The sequence below is a fragment of the Myxine glutinosa genome, chromosome 9, assembly GCF_964187855.1.
Source record: "Myxine glutinosa chromosome 9, kmMyxGlut1.1, whole genome shotgun sequence".
In the NCBI taxonomy this organism is placed as follows: Eukaryota; Metazoa; Chordata; class Myxini; order Myxiniformes; family Myxinidae; genus Myxine; species Myxine glutinosa.
The window spans coordinates 106,193,112-106,219,615 of NC_136269.1; the positions used below are offsets into that span (position 1 = coordinate 106,193,112).

General features: G+C 49.0%; 1 protein-coding gene across 1 annotated transcript in view; it reads left to right on the top strand.

The window, feature by feature from the left end:
* Positions 1 to 2,495: 2,495 nt before the first annotated feature.
* The window catches only part of RNASET2 (ribonuclease T2), a gene marked incomplete at its 5' end in the record, with an annotated part of 103,999 nt that continues 79,990 nt past the window's right edge, over positions 2,496 to 26,504 (top strand). Inside the window, 1 exon segment of the mRNA XM_068098095.2 lies at positions 2,496 to 2,562. Coding sequence (XP_067954196.2) covers positions 2,496 to 2,562 — 67 coding nt within the window.

The following is a 26,504-nucleotide window of genomic DNA, read 5'->3' on the forward strand; positions in this document are numbered from 1 at the left end:
AAATTCCCTTTAGAAACGTCAAAAATCGCTTTAAAAACGTCGAAGCGCTTTAAAAAATCGAATCGAAGCGGATAAGCGGTAAGCGGACTAAGATTTTCGGCCGCTGAAGCGGATAAGCGAATCGGACTACACGGGCTGGCGGAGCGGATAAGTGGTAAGCGGACTTAAAATTTTCCGAATCGCGCCCACCTTTAATTCATTTATGGTAATCTATGCAGCACGACATGGTCATCACGGAAAACAAGGCGCCTTTGCCGGCGCAAAACGGCTCTCCTAGGGTCAAACTCGGTATCGTTGTGAGCGCACGGTTCAGCCCTTCAAGAAAACGTTTGTTTTGTAAAAATCGAACCACGTGTTAAAAAGATATGACTGGTTTTGTTCGCCGGTACGTCGGCGCTCGAATCGGCTCGCGATAAAATCCAACACGTCCTTTGTCGGGGTCGTCTGAACCAAGCACGGGGCCTAGAAGGCTGGGACTGGTCTCAAAAGTTAGGTCTCGATCATATCTCGTAATGCTGGAAGCTGCACGTCTCTGTGATAATCTTCTGGACCATGACAAGAGATCGTGCGAGTCGCTCGCAACGGCTTCAAGCACTTCTGCATTCGACCATTTCATGAACGCCATACGCCCCGCCCATCAAAGCGCGTACGTATTAAACGAACATACAGTGGCCCATGTGTCGTCATTTGCGCATGCGCCAAAGTCTTTGCAGGAACATGAAGCATCGGAACAGCGCATTTGCGCATGCGCAAGAGTGAGAACCGTCTGTGCACCATTACGCTAACAGAAGCGCTGGCGCTGCGAAGCGCTAGAGGGAGCGCTGCGCTCCCTCCCTTCGATTCCCTCCCTCTTCTGCTAGCGCTTCTGCACTAATACGCTAATTTTAAAACCTGAAGTTTTTTAAAATTTAAGGTGTGCTGTAGTTGCTCTGAGACGTACTGATTCCGAATATGCCTTTGGTTTTTCTCTGCGATGAGTAGTTCTCGAGTTATAAGAGGACAAACAAACAAACATACTTTACTGCTTTATATATATAGATTACCTCCACCAGCTAAGGTGGATGGAGGTTATGTTTTCACCCATTTCTGTGTGTTTGTTTGTTTGTCGTTCTGTGAGCATGATATCTCAAAACGTTATGGATGGATTTTGATGAAATTTGGTGGACAGGATGAGTGTTTAAAAGGACGAATTGAATTTTTTTTTTTTTAAGTGATTTTTCAACATTGAGAGATGAGGCCAAAAACTATATGGAGCATGATGTATTAAAATGTTGTGGACGGGTTAGGACAAAACTTGGTGGATGAGTTTGTTAGGTGACGGGAACAAGCCAATTAGATTTTGGTTCAGGTCCAGATGCAGATCCGGCCTATCAATGGGGTGCAAAACGTAAATTGTTCAGCCTGGCAGAGGTATGCACACGACTGAGTGCCGTTGTTGTTCCGATAATTAATTATACTGCAGGATGGATCCAGCTAAGTTGCAAGGCATAACTGGCAGTGGAACAAACATTAAGGACATGAATGAACAGAAAAAGAGAAACGAAGGGAGGAAACACTTAAACTAGCAAGTAAAATGGTTGAGTTAGGAAAAGTTATTGCACATAATAAAGATCATGAGCCAGAACTGGGGATAAGTGAGGGTAGTGTCCTGTTTGTTGGAAGTCCTGGAGGGAAGAGTGGGAACAGCCTATGGAAGGTGGTTCCACAGATGGGAGAAATGGGGTATAAAATAACTTAGATGTGCAGTCAGCCTGGATTTTGGAAGTTTAAGCAGAAGGGAGTTATTGGCTTGGTTTTTAGGATAGGTATTTTGATTTTGATATACAGAAGAGCAGTGGGGATAAAATGCTGTTGATACAGTTGCCCACAGTGATATAAAATATTGATGGCATTGACTGATGGTTATCCTGTGGGGTCCATTAGGCCATTAGTGAGGTTTGTGAGGATCGGGTGGTGGGTGGAGGTAATGACTCCCTCACCACCGGCTGTGGTTTATTCTGTTTGTCTCGTAATTTTGTCACCATGGCACTCATATGTGTCGTATACTCATGTCACTGATAGTCAAACATTGTGGTCTACAAAACACTTGGAGTTTCAGAAGGGATCCATATACCCAAAATGGTTTGGAAACACTGGTATTGATCTTGTATCATTGACTTTACTAAAATGCTATGGCACTTGTTTGGAGTCGCTCTGTGTAACATAATTGTTGTCTGTCGAGAAGCCGGGATGGGAGGCATTGAGGGGGGGGGGGGGGATAGGGGGGGATTACGGAGGGAGGAGTTTTGAAAACAGTTTGGTTATAGGAAGTGACTTCAATTGAAAGCTTGAAGTTTGCCGAAATAAGAGCTGTATGTGAGAATTGTTGTGGCTGATGAAAGGCAAGTGGTGTAAAGCTATCACACTCGAGGGAATTGCATGTTGTGATTGGTCTTGCGGAAACATGTTTGAGATTGTTGATCATTGTGGATGTTTTTTTTTTTGTTTTTTTTTAGGGATGATGGAGGTATTCTTACAACTTTGTGCTTTGTTGCTTGTGGCTGCGGCAGAATCGTCTCACAGGTACTTCTGACATTTGTAATCTGTTGCTTCCTGAGTTGAGTAAAATGTTCATAAATCCAAAAATTGGTGAAAGCTGAAGAAGCATCAAGAAAACTTTCAATTCTAATACAGGGGAATACATGTATTGATGTAGACGTCGATTAAATAGCTATAAATTTTTGTTGTTGTTTGGTTATCCAGTTTTGAAAATAATGCTGCTTTTTACTTGGCCCTGACCAGCCCATGTTAGTGTCCTGGCTCTTTATGGTTGGACTGAAGTTGCTTTTCCACTTCGATACACAAGGCATGCGCCAAATGGAGGAAGCATTGGAATGCTTTCTCGTTTTTACTCCATAAGCTTTTTCGATAGCCTAGAGCAGTGTTTCTTAACCTTTTTAAAGGCGCCGAACCCTAACGAAACCCACCGAACATGCGGAACCCCTCAAATTTGACAAAAAAATTAAGAAGAATTGCATCTTAATGCGTTTTCTGTTCTTCTTTTCGGGAGGCGATCTGGGAAATGCGTGGTTTTGTTTTGGCAAGGGCGACCCTCAAATCATTTTCGCATGCAAGCCTGCTCCTTTTCTTTTTTTTAATGTCCACCAGTTTCGAAAACACATGCTCGCAGAGATACGTTGTAACGAACGGCGTGAGGATCTCAAGGGAAATTTTAGCGATGTGAGGATACCCTTCCATTTGGCGGCACCAAAACGTTGAGAGCGTTGTTGTGCCGAAGAGTTGTTGATGAGTCTGGCTCTGCTGAAGTTCGATGAGGTCGTCGAGGTATTGGTCGTTGACATCTGCCGTTGCAACGTCGAAAGTAAACGGCTGCCTCACCCATGCTGGGTATTGCTCTTGGTCGGGGAAGTAGCCGTCGAATGACTTTCCCAGCTCATCCAAGTGCGTGGCAATCACTTGCTTCAGCTCCCCCGGTACAGCAGTGCCTCCAACTTCAGACTCATCTTTGATCCCGCTCACGCACTCGTCCAGTAGTGAAAAGTTCGCGAAGTTGTCATTCTCTGTTCGCCGCCTCCACAACGGTAACTTCTTTTGGAAAGCGCTCAGCTTTTCTTCAGATTCGATGACATTCACTGCACCGCCCTGCATCTGGCAATTGAGATGATTGATTGCGTCGAATATGTCAGCCAAGTACGCCAAGGCGAGGATGAACTCTGACTCTTGGAAGTGCGTTGCATGGCAATGCTGGTGTTCTCGCAAAAACAGGGCTAATTCTACATGCAAGGCAAAAACACGGCTCATTACCTTCCCTCGTAATAACCATCAAACGTTAGAGTGGTAGAGAAGGACTTCAAATTCAGAGCCGATTTCATTGCACAGCTCTTTGAAGATGCGATGATTCAGAGCACGGCTTCGCATGTAATTCACAGTTTCAACGACGATTTTCAGAACGTTGGCCAGTTTTTGAGGCAGGGTTTTTGAAGCCAGCGCGTGTCTGTGCAGGACGCAGTGCGTGACGATGATGTGTGGTGCATCGGCCTTCACCAGCGCTCCAAAACCGGAGTTGCATCCCAGCTGGGCTGGAGCGACGTCCAAGCAAACTGCAGACACCATGTTCCACGAGAGGCCGTTGCTTCTGAAGAAGTCGTCCACAAGCTTCTTCACGTCAGCTGCCTTCATCGTTGTTGTAAGAGGCTTGCAGAATAGAAAGTCTTCCTTGATCTCGTCTCCTTTGACATAACGCACAAATAAGATGAGCTGGCTCAAATTCGAAACGTCGGTGGTCTCGTCGAGTTGAAGGCTGAATTTCGTCGGGCTCGCGACTAAATCTGCAACTACATGGGCGAGGATGTCGTCGCTCATGACGTCGATTCTGCATCTGATGGTGTCATTTGAGAGTGGAACGAGAGACAACTTGTTTTCAGCAGCTTTTCCCAGCATGATGTTGGCCATCTTCAATGCGGCCGGTTTGATGAGTGTCTCGCCAACGGTGCGTGGTTTGCCCTGCTTTGTGATCAGGTGCGCAACTTCATACGACGCGGTGAGGATCGGTTTGTCAATTGGAACGAAGCCGAGAGTGGGCAAGGTAGTATTTGCGTCGAATCGGACTCTCTTCAATTTGAATTCATCCAGCGTTGCGTCTTTGTACTGCCCCTCGCCGTGCAGTTTTTTGAAGTGTTCCCGTAGTTTTGCTGGTGCTTGGCTGAAGTTGCTCAACTTGACATTGCAAAGCATGCATTGAGGACGCTGACTTTCGTCCCGTTCCGTCAAACACGTGAACCCGTACCACACGTAATCCTCCGACCACTTCCTTTTTTTGCTCGCCATACTGCAAAAAAAAAAAAAAAGTAACAAACTGATCTTAATTGAGTTCGGGCAAATAATTATATGACAAAAATTAAAAAAGGAACATGCTTAAATAGAATTATCAGTACACCCTCTGAAAACTGAGAAATTTTAACAAAGAAAATATAACTTATAGCTACGATGACGGGATTTATTATCTACTCAACTCTATGTCACCTCAAATACCATTATAATATTACATAGAAAACTGCGAATTGTTAGTTTTGAATTGCGACCAAAGGAGCGAAATCACCTCCACCTAATTTTCTGAGTAATTCAATCATATTTTATAATCACCATCCACTTTTGACTTTAATTTCACTCTGAACCCGCCCTGCATATCCACAAACATTTCCAACTTACTTTTCAGTTAATCATTAACTCCAAAGTAAGGCGCGACCAATGACGCACGGCACATGGCAAGCTAATTGAGGCTATTCACTGGAATTTCCGAACACCTGCAAAATCCAAAATCCAGTAAGCAAGTGAGCACCATCAACAGAATAATTGCTCATTGATTCAACTTACTACAGTCAGTGTGAAACAACTTATCTTAAACACAGACCAGAGAAACCATGAATGGGATGGGAATACAATTACAAATCACATTTCCATTCGTTCATAACATACATAGCAAAATAATAATAATCTATCTATAATTCCAGTAATCTCTGTTTGTACGTTTGTTTGTCTGTGACCGCTGTTTCTCGACAACCACGGGTCCGATATACTTTTAACTTGCCAGGTATATTGCTGGGGACCCGAGGATGTGCCTTTTCAAGGTTTCATATTAATCGGACAATTACTTACCGAGCTATGTCCAAAAAACGATTCAACCAATCAGAGAGCAGCGAACTATCGCGTGTGCGGAACGTGGCGGACACACTCTGCCTCGGATGGCACATTTGAGAGCGTATTCATTTATTTCACGTTTGCAAACTATGTTGGCGTTAAACTATGTTTTAAAACTAATAAAAACGAATTTGCGATTCATTCGCTTTCCTGCGCGTTTGTGCACGCGATGGCGATTTCTTTACCAAACTCCGGAAGCCGTTCGCTTTGGACCAAACCATTTCATGTAAATAGAGGGGGGGGGATATAATTTTAGATATAGATATAGTACGGGCAATGCCCTAGTATTAATAATAAGCGTAATTACACATAGATTCAAAATTGATACAAAACTAAAATAAAAAAAAATACAAATTGCAATGCGTTTCGGAGGACGAAACGCATTGCGAATGCGTTTCACACAATCAAAAGAACCAAGGAGAAGGAAGGATAAGAAAATAATTTACAGAAGGAGGGAAGGACCAGAAGGACACAGTGCAATTTCTAGCTTATACTAAACAGTCTTACTTAACCCCAGGACAACATAAAAGACGGACGACAATCAGACTTACACGGGGGGATGAAGGCAGGAACGAATGGCGGGAAGGAGAGGAAGGTTCAGCTGGAGCAGAGGAATGGCTGGACGGACGAGGAGGTGGGATCACGAGGCGGGAAGGATGCGGGTGGTTGGGATGATCGCGGATCGAGTTGAGCAGCCGCCGACTCTCCTCAACCGTCTCTCGTACGGCGACGTTGCTTCGGGGCTGCAACTGCCGTCACCGCTCAAAGCTGCCGTGGTCAAAACTGCAGTGGTCTCAAAGCTGCGCGTGCTTCGCTCTCCCTCAATCATCTCTCACATCTCATCTGAGGTGGGGGCGTCCCGCCGCGGGTTATATCCCACGCCCTATCAAGCCATACCCACTGAGTCCTGGTTGGGCGCGAGGGCTTCCTGGCTCCACCTCCTGGTGACGAGGGGCGGGCCACGCCCGTGATTTGGCGGCTCCTCCCCCTTCTTCTCCGAGACAGAGCACATGGCCAATGGCGTCTTGCGGGGTAGAAAACCACTCGCACCGCTGGGATAGAAAACCACTCGCACCACTGGGATAGAAAACCACTCGCACCGCTGGGATAGAAAACCAGAAGGGGACCTATCTTATTTGAATTCGGTGCAATGCAGTGTCAATTAATGGAAGACAGAGCCTTAAACTAATACACATAATAAGGAGATAACTACTTAAAAGGGTATATGATTGGCTACGTGTATGCGATGGATTAACTAGGAAGACGACCTTTGACCTTTACACTACGGAGGGTGATATTTACAACAAGATTCATTACACTTACAACAATAAAAAAAACACAGGATTCTCAAATCCGCAACACTGCACCCTCATCCTCTAGGCACGTCCTCGGGCCTAGAAAACTTTAACTTTAGTGTGACACGTAGGTGTAGTGCCCTCTACATTTAACCTGACCCTGAGTGTGACAGTTTTAAAACACAAATAAGTATGTCCCCCTGCTGCATTGCACCCTCCTCACAGATTTACGCCCACAGGATAACCGAATTGCGGAATTGTCTTCAAACTATACATGAACGGTGGGGAGCATTATTTACAATTGACGCTAATGGTATTTACAAAACTAATCCAGGACCTGTGATTGTTCTTTTGGGGGGGAGACAGCCTGCGCTGCATCGACGCACCAGCACCAAAAATCAGCACCATAAAGCACCAAAAAAACGCACCGGAGTGCACAGTCACCAGTTCATAATAAAAATAAACAAACCCCTGGTGCTCTTGCTCTTGGGCTCCCTCTGCTGGCCAATGTTCTTCCAGATGTTGTCTTTCTTCATGTTCTTCTTGCTGGCGGCCTATTTGGACATAATAAAACGAAAAATGCACAAAACGTGTCCATCGTTATTTATGGCCCACAGGGGCTGACTAGGGGTGGTTCACCTGTATGGCATAGGTGCCACGTTACCGAGGTCCGCCAGCAAGATCTCGGGCCATCATGGCCGGTTCCAGCAGAGGGTCTATGCCCCAACCCGTGGGGTCCATAAGTGGTGCTCAGCCACAGACATGTGGTCCATAAGTGGTGCATCGATGCAGGCAGCTGTGGTTGCGAGAGTTCGGGCACACAATGGCGGACTCCCGCACGCTCCCCTTGGTGCCCAGAGAGCACGATCCATTGGTCGGGGAAGGAAGACAGAGAGGGCAGGTTAGCGAGGGGTAAGGTCACAAGGGTACACATCAATACAGGCAATACAAGGTGAGGTGCATCTGGAGACTGAGCGGAGAAAAGCTCGTCCCTACCGTACGTCACCCCCCCCCCCTGTTCCCTACTCTACCCTTGCCCTTACCCCAGTATGTACAAAAATCTACACCCTTACCAATTCGTCACTACTGTCTCGTCTTCCCCATATTTCCCCTAATACCAAATTCGTCACCACAATCCCTCGAATCCAAAATTTGCCATCACCAATTCATCATCAATCCTCATAAGGAGGGAGAGATGGAACATCAAAGCACAATGTCTCACCCACGTCATGATACGTCTCACAATCCAAACATTTGCACAAAAAAACAACAACAACAAACCATGGCATGGTGTGGAGCACCGTCGTTACCTCAGGTGAGTGGATGTAGATGGTGCAAGGAGATTTCAATCCTAACTATCCTCTAAATGACTTTAATACACTTTACACTACCCGGGGTCTTTCCCTGCCAAACCATTGGCCATCTTACACTCGATGCGTTTTTAAGAACCAAATTCCCATTGACCAAACTGTGATGCTTCATCAATGTGGGGTCTCACTCCCCCGATTCAACTCCCTGTGCCTTTGCACAATTTCAGGACTGGGTCGTCTGGCTGTATATACAGTGAAACCTTGACTTACGAGTTTAATTCGTTCTGTGACCGAGCTCATAACTCAATTTGCTCGTTTCTCAAATTAAATTTCCCCATTAAAATGAATTGAAATGCTATTAATCCGTTCCAGCCCGCCAAAAACCACACCAATTTTTTTTTAAATATACAGTATATATAAAAATATCTCGCGCTTTATATTTCACCTGTATGCAGCATACAGGTTGGCAGGATGGCCTGGACTGGAGGTATGCACATTTGACTCTAAACTGTCCAGCCTGGGTTTGAATCCCGATCCAGCTATAACCTGTCATGGGTGAATCACAGGCAGGGTGATTCATCAATGTGTGTACCGCTAAACTGGGCGCCCCGTTTGCGTCCCATTAGTTGTTGGATGTTAAGGATCTCACCGTGTTTTCCACAAAGAGAAGGCGAGGTATCGCCGGCACTCTGAACAAGTTGTGGCCTGGCATGCTCTTCTCCTCTGCCGTTATATACGTCCTCCTCGGCATCCTGCGAGCTGCTTCTCCGTCAACCACACAAACAACAACTTCTCCATCTCTTCATGGATAGAGGTCCGGAGCTTTGAAATAATCGTAACGCCCTTGGCTGGCGTTATAGCATTTATCGACTCCTTCTGCTTCAAAATCGTACATATCGTAGAAGTACTACGATCGTACTGCCTCACCAAGTCGACAACACGCACACCTCGCTCATGTTTTTCGACGATTGCGTGTTTTATATCCAAGCACCTCATCCTCTTCTTCTTCTCAGTACTTCCCTTAGCACTCAATTTCTTAGGACCCATGGTTAAAACTAAGAAATTTTCCAAAATAACCAAAATGCGAAAACAAAGCAGCAGCTATATACGGCAGAGAAGCTTGCACGGCAAGATAACCACGTGACCGGAACCCACTTGGTGGCGGGTGGCGTAAGCTCGTAACTCAGATCTCGGCTCGCATCTCAAAGCAATAAACCGCCCGAGCGACGGCTCGTATCTTGGAAAACTCGTAAGTTGGTGCACTCGTAAGTCAAGGTTTCACTGTATATATATATATATATATATGTATGTATATATATATATATATATATATATATATATATTGTTACGGACACGGCTTAAGATGTTATGATGGGCCGAGCGGAATGGCCGCCGTGTTCGCACAGTTTACCCGATTCTTCCCCAACTCACCCGATTCCACCCGACGTTGACCAAATCGCGCTATGCTAAATCAATGAAGGAAAGGACACAACGGCTGGGATAAATGAAACGACACAAGGGGTACAGTTCTCAAGACCTCCGGAGGAGGATATAATTGGTGGTGGAGAAAAGGGGTAGATTACAAGGTAAGAGGTAAAGCACAGAAGAGATAGGCACTTAGACACAATCTTATCTAGCCCAGACAGACCACAGACAAACGGAACAAGACTGACTTACACAGGGATTGATGGCAGGGAAGGACAGGCAGTCGATAGCACAAGGTGCACCTTGGCTCAGGGGCAGAATCAAACACGGTCCGGTCCAGAGATGCGGGGAGGTATTGCAGCACTCGGAGGTGGCGTCCTTCTCTCTCCAAGCTGAGGGCGCATCTGACGTCACCTCCCTCTTCCTGCGCATGCTCAGCGGGGAGTGACACGCCCTCGGCTCATTGGCCCCGCCCCAGATGGGATCGGTCCGCCGCTTCTATTGGGTGCGGGGGGTTACCGGGCTCCGCCCTTGACGAGGAGCTGACAGCGAGCCCCTACGTGGTAACCCCGTCGAGCACATGCTCGATGGCGGCTCGTTGGAAAGGCTTGGTGCCCTTTCAACACCCCCTACCAACCAAGCCGGAGTGAGGACGCACACTCCCCGCGCCGCCGCCGCCGCTGTTGTTGTTGTTGTTGTTGTTGTACCATGAGGAAGAGCTGCGGGGAGGTATTGGGAGGTCCTAAACTTCCTAACGGTGCCATACAATCACATTCTGGTGCAACGAAGAGTCAGAATTAATGGAAACGAGTCCTTAACTGACATAGACTAAGAATAACTAGCAAGATGTCCTATAGTTGTCTACGTGAGATGCGGTGGACCTGGATGCGACATTTAATGGGGGAAATAGGGGGAGGTCGGGTCTACAGAGTGTTGTTTACAGAAAATGGGACTAGGGAATGGGGGATTGGGGATAGTTGGGAAGTATGGAGGAAATAGGGGAATATTTACAAGCGGATATGGATGGATGCCAATCTCATATCCGCAACATTGCACCCTTCTCTACCTCGGGGCGTCCCGACCCGATAAATTTTTACTTACTTTAGTGTGGCACTCAGATGTAGTTCCCTCTGCTATTAACTCAACCCTGAGTGCGACAGTTTTACAGATGTTCACAAATGAGTAAATATGTCCCCCTGCGACGTTGCACCCTTCTCCTCACAGAAACACACCCACAGGATAACCGAATCGCGGAAAGAATCCTCAAACTAAACATACAGCCGGTAGGGAGCATCATTTATACAAGACTACACTGATATTTACACTACGATCCAGGACCTGTTCTTTGAGGAACACATGCAGATGTTATGCATCGAGAGAGAGCACGCATGCCAGCATCGATACACCAACCCACGAGTGCCCTGTGGCCCTACGGCCTTTAATAATGTGCAGAACACCCCATCCAAGCACCAAAAGCACCACCCCATACACACAGTCAGCACCATCCGGTGCACCAATAAAGTGTTCATAGTCACTGGTGGTGTCGCAGCCGGCCGATGTTCTGCCGCTGGTCTTGCCTTCTCTTGGCCTTCTGGCTTCTTTAGGAATAAAGAAAGGCGCCAACTGCGTCCATTTCTATATTGTGGCCGTCAGGGGGGCCAACTATAAGTGGTTCACCTGTATGGCATAGGTGCCACGTGGACCCAGAGGTCCATCAACGGGTGGTGCTTGCCCGCAAAAGAACTGCGGTCCATTGTGGGCGGCCACAAAAATTGCGGTCCATATGGTGTATCGATCCAGGCAGCAAGCAGCGAAAGTACAGCCCCACAACTGCGGAGCCAGCACCTCTCTCTCCTCTCTCTCTGCCCCAAAGCCAGATCCTCGGAGGTGGGAGACAAAAGAAACGAGTGAGTAAGGTGGTAAGGGCGCAAAAGTGCACGCAATACAAGGTAATGCACACTGGGGGCACATGGGAACCAGGTGAGACAGGTACGTTCCTACCGTACGCCCCCCCCCCCCCCACCAGGTAACCTACATTGCCCCTCCCTTACCCCTTACTGTTTCCACAAAACACAACACTACCCATAAACATCTACTTTACACATCAACAAACGTCCCTACTGTCTTCCCCATTCCTCCCATAAACCAAATTCGTCTTCTCTCCCTCCTAACCAATCAAATTTGCCATTTCCAACTCAACATCAAAATTTGCCATCTCCAATTCAACATCAAAATTTGCCATCACCAATTCATCATCAGTCCCTCCTAAGGAGGGAGAGATGGAATCACCCCCAATGTCTCATCCACGTCGTGATGCGTCTCACAAATCCACACAGCAATTCTCCTTTCCTGCAACACAAAACAAAGAAACACACAGGTGTGGAGTCATCATCATCACCTCAAGTAAGTGGCTGCGTATGGTGCGACAGGTTCATCAATCCTAACTATTTCCTAAATGACTTTAACAACTTTACATTACCCGGGGTCTTTCCCTGCCAATCCATTGGCCAACTTACACTATGGGTTCTAAAAACCAATTCCCATTGACCAAACTGTGGTGCTTCTCAATTTGGGGTGTCACTCCCCCTATTCATCTCCCGGTGCCCTCGCACAATTTCTGGGCTGTGACGTGTAGCTCTCCCAGCAGGTCTACCCACCTGCACACCTCCACCACTGTAGTTTCCACCCGAGCTTACCTGCTCCTCACCCTAACCTAACTAACTGGGGAAGGCCCTCTCGCACTCTCACCCCCTCAGTGCCCTCTCTGGCACGGGCTGCCCGATCCACACCCGGGATCCTCAGGCACCCACTGACACTAACGGCTCCCAGAGCCCACCTGCGCCCTCACCTGGCCGACATCCTCACAGTGGTGGAGTGCCCAAACCAACTACACACACTAACAGGCTACACGCCCAGCCATTTCCACAACACTAATGCACCCATCCACAATACCATTCTGCAACCGCACCACAAATGCCAATATCCAACCACAATTTACCTATACCCTCTACCTAACACTTACACTACCCGCCCCGGGTACTCGTGAAAGGGGTCCGCTCTTCCCCCATCCACACCTTCGCACCATGCACACCACTCCGTACCACTTACTCCAACTCTCTCCACACCACTCATTCTCTGCTCCATATATTCCACACACCTGTACCTGCACACCTGTGCTCTCATACTTGGTGCCGCCTGCACCCTTCTCTCCCCCAAGCGCATTCGCGCTGATCCACAACACTCACTACTCATACACTGCTCCACACACCTGTCCAGTTCTCACACAGCATCATCTCATCTAACTACTCCCCTCTGAAACTTGCGCTTCCCAGTCGTCCCTTTAAACTATTGCGCTCCCTCGTCATTATCATCCACTCTAATCTACCTGCGTCCCCTCTACAGGTATCCTTGTCACTAACTAACCTTAACGTTACCTAATGTCATCTTCGCTAGATCCCTACACACAATATCCTAACCCACCCGGGCTAGTTTTCACTGCCATACACCCCATAATCTATAGCGCATTTGCCCCCCTCATGGGAAGGGTGGCAGGGATGCCACCCTTACCCACCGGGCCCATCGCTCATCAATCCCCCAGTCCTCTGGCACTAATAAGCCCCCCTTATTCAGAGGTACTGGGTCCCGCCTCGGCATCTAAAGCCGAGGCAATCCACGGGGGCGCCTGCTCGCCGGTGTAAGGCCTTATTCGGTCGGCGTGGACGATCCGAGGGAGGGCTCGTGGCCCCATTTTGATTTTTACTACCACGTCACAGACTTGCGACAGGACGACCCCCGGGCCTTGCCAGGGAGAGGTGAGTTTCGGGCACCTACCCTTCCTCCTCCGGGGATTGAAGAACCAAATCTTCATCCCCGGAGTGTACTGACTCCCCTGGCTCCGGTGGTCGTACCTGCGCTTCATCTTTTCCCCCGCCAGATGGAGTTGGCGGCGGGCGAAGGCATGGACTAGCTCCATGCCTTCCTCTAGGTGACGTGCGTACCCCTCCCTCGGCGGGTTAACCACTGTGTCTGGCACGGGACCGCATAGCAAGTCGGCGGGAGCCCGTAACTCCCGCCCATACATAAGCAACGCTGGACTGCATGCGGTGGCCCCGTGCTGGCTGGTTCGGTAGGCCATGAGCAAATAAGGGAGATGTTCGTCCCAGTCATCCTGACGGGTGGCGGTGAACAGTGCCAGTTGTTGGATTAAAGTTCGGTTGAATCTTTCCACCATCCCGTCAGATTGAGGTCTTAAAGGCGTTGTTCTTGTTTTCCGAATTGACAGGAGACTGCACACATATTTTAGCAATTTGCTCTCAAAATTTCGTCCCTGGTCGGTGTGCAACTCCTGTGGAATCCCATGCCGGCACACAAATCCTTCCACGAAGGCCTGCGCTACCACCCCTGCTTCTTGGTTGGGGAGGGCGTAGGCCTCCGGCCACTTGGTGAAGTAGTCCATCACAACGAGGATGTACTTATTACCTAGGCGGGTGCGGGGTAGTGGGCCTAGGATATCCATGGCCACCCGCTCTAGGGGGGCCCCCACCTGGTGTAATTGAAGGGGGGCCCTCATCCTCCGTGCTGGTCCCTTTAAGTTCTTCCTCTAACTCCACCTTATTTTTTTCTATGTGCTCCCGCACCTCCCGCTCTTTAACCTCCATCACCTCTACCACCTTGTTCATTTTCCTCGTCAGGTCCTCATGTACCGTCTGACACTCTTTTTTAATTACCCCTACGTCCTTTTTCATCTCCTTCTGTGTCGATTTTAAACCCTCTATTACCGCTGTGTTCTTCTTTACCTGGTCCCCCAACTCCTTTTGTCCCACTGTCAGTTGTTCTACTCCCAGCGTCAACTCCTCTATACCCCCTTGCAATTTTACAGTCCCCTTTCTCACCTCCTTCTCCATGCGCTCCTTACAGTGCCTCACCTCCTCGCGCACTCCTCCGACCTCCTCACTCACACCTCTTCTGATCTCCTCTCCCATCACTTGCATCTCCTGCCCAGATGCCACCCTCATCTGCTCCATTTCCTCCCTGTGAGCATCCAATTTAGTTTCTACCCCCATTCTGACCCCCTCTATCCTGCTGCCCCATTTTTTAAACTTCCCTTTCCGCTTGGTCCCTCATGTCCCTCAATTTGCCTTCCATACTGTTTTCTAACCCCTCTAACCCATTTTTCACTCCCTCTATCTGATTCTCCTGGGCAGCCATTCTATTTTCCACCCCCATTAACCCATGTTTCACCCCTTCTATCCCATTGTCTAACCCCTCTAATTTCTTGTCTAATCCCTCACCGGTACCCCTCGCTTCGTCCCTCATTACCCCCATTTGGCCCTCCAATCGCTCACCCTGAGCATCCATCCGGTTCCCCATTTGCTCACTCTGCAGTTTGAGGGACGCCTGCATTTGCACCATAAATTGCTCCATGAGGGCCTGCATTTGGGCCATCCCTCCCACTTGTGCAGCGGGTGCGGCCACCGTAGCCATGTGCGAGGCGCCATTTTGCGCGCCCGCAACCTCGTGCGCGAGGACGCCATTTTGCGAACCTGCCGCCCTCACTGCTTCGCTCTCCTCATGTCCCTCAATTTGGTCCTGGATCGACCCTGCCTCACTCTCCTCTACCGGAACCCAGCCGTCTTGATCTGCCATAGCGCGACTTTCAAAATTCGGGTTTTTATTTTACAACAAAACAAATTTCGGTCACTTGTAATTTTGAGCGCGTTAAGCGCGCTTCGGGTCCGATCTCACTCCTCGACACCAATTGTTACGGACACGGCTTAAGATGTTATGATGGGCCGAGCGGAATGGCCGCCGTGTTCGCACAGTTTACCCGATTCTTCCCCAACTCACCCGATTCCACCCGACGTTGACCAAATCGCGCTATGCTAAATCAATGAAGGAAAGGACACAACGGCTGGGATAAATGAAACGACACAAGGGGTACAGTTCTCAAGACCTCCGGAGGAGGATATAATTGGTGATGCAGAAAAGGGGTAGATTACAAGGTAAGAGGTAAAGCACAGAAGAGATAGGCACTTAGACACAATCTTATCTAGCCCAGACAGACCACAGACAAACGGAACAAGACTGACTTACACAGGGATTGATGGCAGGGAAGGACAGGCAGTCGATAGCACAAGGTGCACCTTGGCTCAGGGGCAGAATCAAACACGGTCCGGTCCAGAGATGCGGGGAGGTATTGCAGCGCTCGGAGGTGGCGTCCTTCTCTCTCCAAGCTGAGGGCGCATCTGACGTCACCTCCCTCTTCCTGCGCATGCTCAGCGGGGAGTGACACGCCCTCGGCTCGTTGGCCCCGCCCCTGATGGGATCGGTCCGCCGCTTCTATTGGGTGCGGGGGGTTACCGGGCTCCGCCCTTGACGAGGAGCTGACAGCGAGCCCCTACGTGGTAACCCCGTCGAGCACATGCTCGATGGCGGCTCGTTGGAAAGGCTTGGTGCCCTTTCAACACCCCCTACCAACCAAGCCGGAGTGAGGACGCACACTCCCCGTGCCGCCGCCGCCGCTGTTGTTGTTGTTGTTGTTGTTGTACCATGAGGAAGAGCTGCGGGGAGGTATTGGGAGGTCCTAAACTTCCTAACGGTGCCATACAATCACATTCTGGTGCAACGAAGAGTCAGAATTAATGGAAACGAGTCCTTAACTGACATAGACTAAGAATAACTAGCAAGATGTCCTATAGTTGTCTACGTGAGATGCGGTGGACCTGGATGCGACATTTAATGGGGGAAATAGGGGGAGGTCGGGTCTACAGAGTGTTGTTTACAGAAAATGGGACTAGGGAATGGGGGATTGGGGATAGTTGGGAAGTATGGAGGAAATAGGGGAATATTTACAAGCGGATATGGATGGATGCCAATCTCATATCCGCAACAATATATATATATATATATATATGTATATATATATATATATATATATATATATATAGATATATATATATATATATATAGATATATATATATATATATATATATAATTATATATATATTGTTGCGAATATGGAATTTGGCCTCCATATCCGCTTGTAAATATTCCCCTATTTTCTCCAATACTCCCCAACTTTCCCCAATCCCCCATTCCCTAGTCCCATTGCATGTAAATAACAATCAGTAGAGCCGACCTTCCCCTTATTCCCCCATTAAATGTCGTGCCCAGGTCCACCGCACCACACGTAGACAACTTTCGGACATCTTCCGAGTTATTCTTAGTCTATGTCAGTTAAGGCCTCGTTTCCATTAATTATGACTCTTCGTTGCACCAGAATGTGATTATATGGCATCAGTAGTGAGTTTAGGACCTTTCCCATACCTCCTTCCATCTTCCTCCCCAACAATTACAACAACAACAGAGGAGATGGCGGCGGAGCGGGGGAGGATGCGTCCTCACACCGGCTCGATTAGCGCCATTGACTACGTGCTCCACGGGGTTACCACGAAGGGGCTCCTTGTCAGCTCCTCGTCAAGGGCGGAGCCTGGTAAACCCCCCCGCACGCACCCAATGAGAAGCAACGTGCCGATTCCATCTGGGGCGGCGCTAACGAGCCGAGGGCGTGTCACTCCCCGCCGGATATACGCGGCCCCGCGCCGGATGTGAGAGAGATGCGCCCCGAGCTGGAGAAAGAAGAACCTGCGAGCGCTGAGAGAGAAAGGCCCGCCTGTGAAAGAACGTCCCCTCCGAGCGCTGTGAAACCTCCCGCATCTCTGGACCGGACCGGGTCGATTCTAACCTTTGAGCACAGGTGCACCTGGAGCCATCGCTACCCGCCTGTCCTTTCCATCAACCCCCGTGTGAGTCAGCCGTTGTCCCGTTTGCCTGTCGTCTGTTGGGGAATAATATAAGATTGTGTCTAAGTGCTTGTCTTTCTATGTTGTACCTCTAGCCCCTGTAATCTAACCTTTTCCGTAACGAATATAATCTCCTCCGGAGGTCTTGAGAACCGTATCCCTGGTGTCGTCATTTTATAACCCAGCCGGGTGTCTTCTTTTTCTTATTGAGCCAGCGTGGCGCGGCTTCGTCAACGTCGAGTATAATCGGTAACTTGTGCAGACGTGGTCATACCAAAACCGCTCGGTAAACTAACATCTAAGCCACGTCTGTAACAATTGGTGTCGAGGAGTGAGATTCGGACCCGGGACTAAATTAGTTAGGCCCAAATTTTGGGAGGGAAAATCGAGCCGGAGCGCGTACGGCGCTCGACCAAATCGATCCGGAGCGCGGTCCCGCGGTTACTGCGCTCGACGAAATTATAACGGCGAAATTTCGAATTTGTGTTACGAAACTCGAATTTTGAAAGTCGCGCCATGGCGGATCAAGACGGCTGGGGTCCGGTAGGGGAGAGTGAAGCAGGGTCGGTCCAGGACCAAATTGAGGGACATGAGGGACATGAGGAGAGCGAAACAGCGAGGGTAGCAGGCACGCAAAATGGCGCCTCGCAAGAGCGCGCGGTAGCCGAGCCCGCTGTATCAACGGGCTTTAACATGCAGCCGATTGACATACAGGCCCTCATTGCGCAGCTACAGGCAGCTGTACAGATGAGTATGGGGAGCCAAATTGAGCGATTGGGTGAGCGGTTGGGGAACCGGATGGATGCTCAGAGTGAGCAAATGGGGGTAATGAGGGACGAAGCGAGGGGTACCAGTGAGGGGTTAGACAATAATTTTGAGGAGTTAGACAAGAAATTTGGGAAGTTAGACAATAATTTTGAGGGGTTAGACAACGGGATAAAAGAAGTGAAAAATGGGTTAATGGGGGTAGAAAATAGAATGGCTGCCCAGGAGAATCAGATAGAGGGAGTGAAAAATGGGTTAGAGGGGTTAGAAAACACCATGGAAGGCAAATTGAGGGACATGAGGGACCAAGCGGAAAGGGAAGTTAACCAAATGGGGCAGCAGATAGAGGGGGTCAGAATGGGGGTAGAAACCAAACTGGATGCTCACAGGGAGGAAATGGAGCAGATGAGGGTGGCATCTGGGCAGGAGATGCAAGTGATGGGAGAGGAGATCAGAAGAGGAGTGAGTGAGGAGGTCGGAGGAGTGCGCGAGGAGGTGAGGCACTGTGAGGAGCACATGGAAAAGGAGGTGAGAAAGGGGACTGTAAAGTTACAAGGGGGCATAGAGGACCTGACGCAGGAGGTGGAGCAGCTGACGGTGGGACAGACGGAGTTAGTGGAGCAGGTTCAAAGGAACACTGCGGTATTAGGAGGTTTAAAGGCGACACAGAAAGAACTAAAAGATGACTTGGTAGCGACGAAGAGGGAATGTCAGATGGTACGTGAGGGACTGACAACGAGGTTGGACGAGGTGATAGAGGTAATGGAGACGAAGGACCGGCAGGTGAGGACGCACATGGAAACGGTCAAGGTAGCCTTGGAGGACGAGCTTGAGGAGACGTACCGGGGAATAAAAGAGGTGAGGCACAAATTAGAAGAAGTGGAAGAAGGGGTGAGCGAAATTAAGAAGCGACGGAGAGGGGATAACAAAGAGATAAAAGAGGAGATAAAAGAATTGGTCCAAAGTCTGTGTTTGGATCGTGATGTGCTCGTTAACCGGATGAGGGATTCGCAGGTGATGGAGGAGAAGCGAAGAGGAAGAGGACCCGGTGTAAGTGGTGACCAATATGGTCGTGCGTATGATGCGCCAGGGGATTTAATAAGCTTGGGGGTCGAGATAGACCCGGGTGTTCGTGAGAGGCCGTGGGTGAAGTGTGCGACAGGTCTGGTGTGCGAAAAAGGAGGTGTGCAAGAAAGTCCGACTCTGGGGTGTGTGAGGAAAAAGTGCGTGCCAAGGAGTGAGTGTGCTGGCGAGAGTGAGTCGGTCGTAGCGCGTGTGCGAGGGAGCACATGGAAGCGTGGTGTGGTGAGTGTTACAGAGGGTGTGACGGGAGAGTGTGCGCAGGAGTGTGCGCGAGAAAGGTGTGTGACGGACAGGTGCATGAGGAAAGAGTGCGCTGTCAGAAGTAAGGAAGAGTGTCCACCTGTGGTGAGTGTTACAGAGGGTGTGACGGGAGAGTGTGCGCAGGAGTGTGCGCGAGAAAGGTGTGTGACGGACAGGTGCATGAGGAAAGAGTGCGCTGTCAGAAGTAAGGAAGAATGCACACCTGTGGTGAGTGTTACAGAGGGTGTAACGGGAGAGTGTGCGCGAGAAAGGTGTGTGACGGACAGGTGCATGAGGAAAGAGTGCGCTGTCAAGAGTAAGGGTGAGTGCGCTGTCAAGAATGGAGGTGAGAGTATTGAGAGTGACAAGGAGCGTGAGTTAGTTGTGACAGGTGAGCGAGGATGTACACCTGGGATGGAAGGATGCACACCTGGAATGGTAGAGCGTGAGTGGGAATGCACGCTGGAGTTGGTGGTGAGGCACGTGGTTGGGTGTGCGAATGAGAGCACACCTGTGATTGTCACAGAGGAGGTGACCGAGGAGGGGGCGCGAAGAGGTGTATTGGTGAGGTGTGCTACCAACGAGTGTGTGCCAAAGTGTTCGGTGGTCAGGTGTGTGACCAAGGCGGTGAGTGGAATGGGTGTACCTGGGTGTGTAAGGAACGGTACGAGGGGCATGGAAACGGCTGGATGTGTGAGCAAGGAACGGGCTGCGGGATGTAAGCATGCAGGTGAAGCATCGACGTTAGACGGGGTAGAGTTTAGAACGACTTATAGCCGAGTCGGGCCCTCGGTGCGTGCTGGGCCTCGCTTTGAACGGCCGCGTCCGTGCTCCACTAGGCGGAGCGGGCAGCCCGATAGAAAGGGTCGTCATGGCGACCACTTTTTGGTGAGGCATTCCGGCAGGCCGAGATCGAGCCATGGGATGGCTCCGTGCCGAGATGGTGCGTGGGATCTCGGCCCGGGTAAACCTCCTTCCCTGCACCGAATGCGGGATGCATCCAGCCGCTGGCACAAAACAACCAGCATCCATTGCTTGGCTTTACGAAGCCGGGCTTTGGACAGGGATTGGCGCACCGAGAGGTATTAGTGAGTCGACTGGGTGATGAGGTTAGTGTTTTGGACCCAAAATTGGAGAAAAACAAAATTTGATGATTGGCAAGGGATTGGCAGTAGTGATTGGCAGATGATGGGCAGTGATTGGCAAATTTTTAATTTGTTGAAATTTGATGTGCAAAATTGGTAGTGAGAGACCCCCGATGTGGTGGGATGGCATCCCTGCCACCCTTCCCATGAGGGGGGCAAAGGAGCAATAGTTTATGGGGTGTATGGCAGTGAAAACTAGCCCGGGTGGGTTAGGTTATATTGATAGGGATCTAGAGAAGATGACCTTAGGTGACGTTAAGTTTAGTTAGTGACTGATACCTGTAGTAGGGACGCAGGTAGATTAGTGTGGATGATAATGACGTGGGAGCGCAATAGTTTAAAGGGACGACTGGGAAGCGCAAGTTTCAGAGGGGAGAAGTTAGCTGAGATGATGCCGTGTGTGTGAGGATTGAACAGGTGTGATTGCACAGGTGTGCAATTGGACAGGTGTGTGGAGCAGTGTATGAGTAGTGAGTGTGTGGATCAGCGCGAATGCGCTTGGGGAGAGAAGGGTGCAGGTGGCACCAAGTGTGAGAGCACAGGTGTGCAAGTACAGGTGTGTGGAGAGAGTTGGAGTAAGTGGTACGGAGTGGTGTGCATGGTGCGAAGGTGTGGATGGGGGAAGAGTGGACCCCTTTCACGAATACCCGGGGCGGGTAGTGTAAGTGTTAGGTAGAGGGTATAGGTAAGTTGTGGTTGGATATTGGCATTTGTGGTGCGGTTGCAGAATGGTGTTGTGAATGGGTGCATTAGTGTTGTCGAAATGGCGGGGCGTGTAGCCTGTTAGTGTGTGTAGTTGGTTGGGCACTCCACCACTGTGAGGATGTCGGCCAGGTGAGGCCGCAGGTGGGCTCTGGTAGCCGGTAGAGTTGTGGATGGGGCCCGAGGATCCGGAGGATGGACCCGGGTAGCCCAGTGCCAGAGAGGGCACCGAGTGGGGAGAGTGCCAGAGGGCCTTCCCCTGGTAGTTAGGTTAGGGTAAGGAGCAGGTAAGCTCGGAGGCAACTGCAGTGGTGGAGGTGTGCAGGTGGGTAGACCCACTGGGAGAGGTACACGCCACAGCCCAGAAATTGTGCGAGGGCACCGGGAGATGAATCTGGGGAGTGAGACCCCAAATTGAAGAGCACCACAGTCTGGCCAATGGGAATTGGTTTTTAGAACCCATAGTGTAAGAGGGCCAATGGTTTGGCCGGAGAAAGACCCCGGGTAGTGTAAAGTTGTTAAAGTCATTTAGGAAATAGTTAGGATTGAAGAACCTGTCGCACCATACGCAGCCACTTACCTGTGGTGATGATGATGACTCCACACCTGTGTTTTCTTTGTTTTGTTGCAGGAAATGAGATTGTGAGGATTTGTGAGACGCATCACGACGTGGATGAGACATTGGGGTGATTCCATCTCTCCCTCCCTAGGAGGGACTGATGATGAATTGGTAATGGCAAATTTTGATGTGCAGTTGGAGATGGCAAATTTTGATGAGAGTTGAAAATGGCAAATTTGATTGGTTAGGAGGGAGAGAAGACGAATTTGGTTTATGGGAGGAACGGGGAAGACAGTAGGGATGTTTGTTGATTTGTAAAGTAGATGTTTATGGGTAGTGTTGTGTTTTGTGGATACAGTAAGGGGTAAGGGAGGGGCCATGTAGGTTACCTGGTGGGGGGGGGGGGGGGGGGCGTACGATAGGAACGTACCTGTCTCACCTGGTTCCCATGTGCCCCCAGTGTGCATCACCTTACATTGCGTGCACTTTTGCGCCCTTACCACCTTACTCACTTGTCTGCTTCTTTTGTCTCCCACCTCCGAGGATCTGGCTTTGGGGTAGAGAGAGAGGAGAGAGAGGTGCTGGCTGCGCAGTTGTGGGCCTGCACTTTCGCTGTTTGCTGCCGGGATCGATACACCATATGGACCGCAATGTTTGTGGCCACCCACAATGGACCGCAGTTCGTTTGCGGCCAAGCACCACCCGTTGATGGACCTATGGGTCAACGTGGCACCTATGCCATACAGGTGAACCACTAATAGTTAACACCACTGAAGGCCACACGAAGAGCAAGAGACACCTGCAGGGTTAGGGGTTGTCGCATTTATTTTTATTCCAATGAACAATGGTGACTGCACCGATTGGTGGTGGGGTGGTGCTTTTGATGCTCGGGAAGGGTGCTCTGCACGTTATTAAAGGCCGTCGGCCACAGAGCACTCGTGGGTTGGTGTATCGATGCTGGCAAGCGCGCTCTCTCTATGCATAACATCTGCATGTGTTCCTCCAAAAACAGGTCCTGGATCGTAGTGTAGATATCAGCGTAATCTTGTAAATAATGCTCCCTACCGGCTGTATGTTTAGTTTGCGAATTCTTTCCGGATTCGGTTATCCTGTGGGTGTGTTTCTGTGAGGAGAAGGGTGCAACGTCGCAGGGGGACATATTTACTCATTTGTGAATATCTGTAAAACTGTCGCACTCAGGGTAGAGTTAATAGTAGAGGGAACTACATTGCGTGCCACACTAAAGTAGGTAAAAATTTATCGGGTCGGGACGCCCCGAGGGTAGAGAAGGGTGCAATGTTGCGAATATGGAATTTGGCCTCCATATCCGCTTGTAAATATTCCCCTATTTTCTCCAATACTCCCCAACTTTCCCCAATCCCCCATTCCCTAGTCCCATTGCATGTAAATAACAATCAGTAGAGCCGACCTTCCCCTTATTCCCCCATTAAATGTCGTGCCCAGGTCCACCGCACCACACGTAGACAACTTTCGGACATCTTCCTAGTTATTCTTAGTCTATGTCAGTTAAGGCCTCGTTTCCATTAATTATGACTCTTCGTTGCACCAGAATGTGATTATATGGCATCAGTAGTGAGTTTAGGACCTTTCCCATACCTCCTTCCATCTTCTTCCCCAACAATTACAACAACAACAGAGGAGATGGCGGCGGAGCGGGGGAGGATGCGTCCTCACACCGGCTCGATTAGCGCCATTGACTACGCGCTCCACGGGGTTACCACGAAGGGGCTCCTTGTCAGCTCCTCGTCAAGGGCGGAGCCTGGTAAACCCCCCCGCACGCACCCAATGAGAAGCAACGTGCCGATTCCATCTGGGGCGGCGCTAACGAGCCGAGGGCGTGTCACTCCCCGCCGGATATACGCGGCCCCGCGCCGGATGTGAGAGAGATGCGCCCCGAGCTGGAGAAAGAAGGACCTGCGAGCGCTGAGAGAGAAAGGCCCGCCTGTGAAAGAACGTCCCCTCCGAGCGCTGTGAAACCTCCCGCATCTCTGGACCGGACCGGGTCGATTCTAACCTTTGAGCACAGGTGCACCTGGAGCCATCGCTACCCGCCTGTCCTTTCCATCAACCCCCGTGTGAGTCAGCCGTTGTCCCGTTTGCCTGTCGTCTGTTGGGGAATAATATAAGATTGTGTCTAAGTGCTTGTCTTTCTATGTTGTACCTCTAGCCCCTGTAATCTAACCTTTTCCGTAACGAATATAATCTCCTCCGGAGGTCTTGAGAACCGTATCCCTGGTGTCGTCATTTTATAACCCAGCCGGGTGTCTTCTTTTTCTTATTGAGCCAGCGTGGCGCGGCTTCGTCAACGTCGAGTATAATCGGTAACTTGTGCAGACGTGGTCATACCAAAACCGCTCGGTAAACTAACATCTAAGCCACGTCTGTAACAATATATACAGACTTGGCATTTAATATGGAATATTTTTTTTGTGGGGATGAACTTACTTTTCAAGATGACTTAGAACCAAAAGTTCATTGGAATTATGTTGAAATTATTCCAGATTTTATTAATGTGACCTTTAAAAGAAACAAAAACCACATTTGACATTTCGAAGCAATTAAATTGATCCTTGAAAGTGATGTAAACTGATATCGAACTCAATTCATGGACAGTACTGTGTTAAACTTCTGTACGTTTTCCAGAAGTATCTCTTTATTTTGCACATTAGCCAAATTTTTTTTTAGCAAAAACAAAATTTAAATTACGACTGGGATTACGGACAGTAAAATTACAGTTCAGTACTTCGTGTAACCCCCACGAGCATTCAGGAGAGCACGTACATGTTGAGGCATGCTGTTCACAAGATTTGCCAAGGTTTGGACAGGAATCGCTTGCCATGCAGTGACAATAGCCTGCTGCAATTCACGCACAGAGGTCGGCTGCTGGTCCAAGTGGTCGATTTGACGCGTTAATTCTGCCCACAAGTTCTCTATCGGATTCATATCCGGGGACATGGCAGGCCACTCCATATGCTCTACACCACGGTCAGCAAGAAAGTGTTGGATCATGCGAGCACGATGAGGCCGTGCATTGTCATCTTGGAAGACAAAGTTTCCTCGAAAGGCTGCACGAGCAAATGGAAGCAATGTTTCTTCCAGAATGGCCCTGTACTTGAACTGGTTCAGGTTTCCATTCAGAACAACCAGGTCAGTTTTGCCCCCTGCATGAAAAGCAGCCCAAACAGTCACCCCACCACCTCCAGCTTGGACTCTTGGCACTATACAATCTTTGTTGTAGGCTTCATGCACTTGGCTGCGCACTCGGACGCGGCCATCTTGACGATAGACCAGAAATTTAGACTCGTCACTGAAGAGCACGTGATTCCAGTGTCCTGGCTGCCATTGTCGGTGCTCTCTGGCCCACTGCAATCGGCGCTGGCGGTGTTGTCTGGTCAGGCGTGGCTTTCTCAGGGGACGCCTGGCATGATAGCCTGCTTGAACCAGTCGTTGGTTGACTAGCCTTCTGGATACAGGCACATTTGTCAGTTGCTGCCACTCAGCCCTAAGCCGATTCGCTGACTTGGTACGGCCATTGCGGACTAACTGGTGCAGCTGGTGATCATCCCTCTTTGTGGTTCTGCGGGGACGTCCTGGCCTTAGTATTGGAGTAGGGACACCCCTCTGAGCATTTCGTTTCAGGATCTTTGACACCATGCATGAGTGATGCCATGCTGCCGAGCAATAGCACGCTGTTTCATGCCGTAATTTCGTAAAGCCACCACTCAATGACAAACAGCATTGTCGAGTTGACGGACCATCTCCAGAGGAAGCGGCAATAACTTTTGGAGACGTGCAGCAGTTGTTTTCCACTAATACAGAACGCAACAACCCTTGTATACCCGACTGTGAAGCCAATCATCAAATGCACCTGTCCGTACATTTTGCCACGCCACCTGTGATATAATCCTGTTGTTGACTTCTTGCTGCGACACACAATCAGTGACATGGTTCTTTTAACAAATAAATCACCAAAGTGTAAAAGAAACTCACCAGATTGATATGCTGAGTTAAGAAAGTAAACCCAAGTCAAGAAAAAAAAAAAATTCCATATTAAATGCCAAGTCTGTGTATGTGTGTGTATATATATATATATATATATATATATATATATATATATATATATATATATATATATATATATATATATATATATATATATATATATATATATATATATATATATATATACATATATATATATATACATATATATATATATATACATATATATATATATATATATATATATATATATATATATATATATATATATATATATATCGATAGATATATAGATAGATATATATATATTGTTACGGACGCGGCTAGGATGTTAATTGGCCGAGCGGATGGCCACCGCACCCGAACAGTTACCCCGACTAACCCGATTCCTGAACGTTGGCCAAAATCGCGCCACAGATATTCAATAGGGAAAAGACAAAGGCGACACGGATGTGAA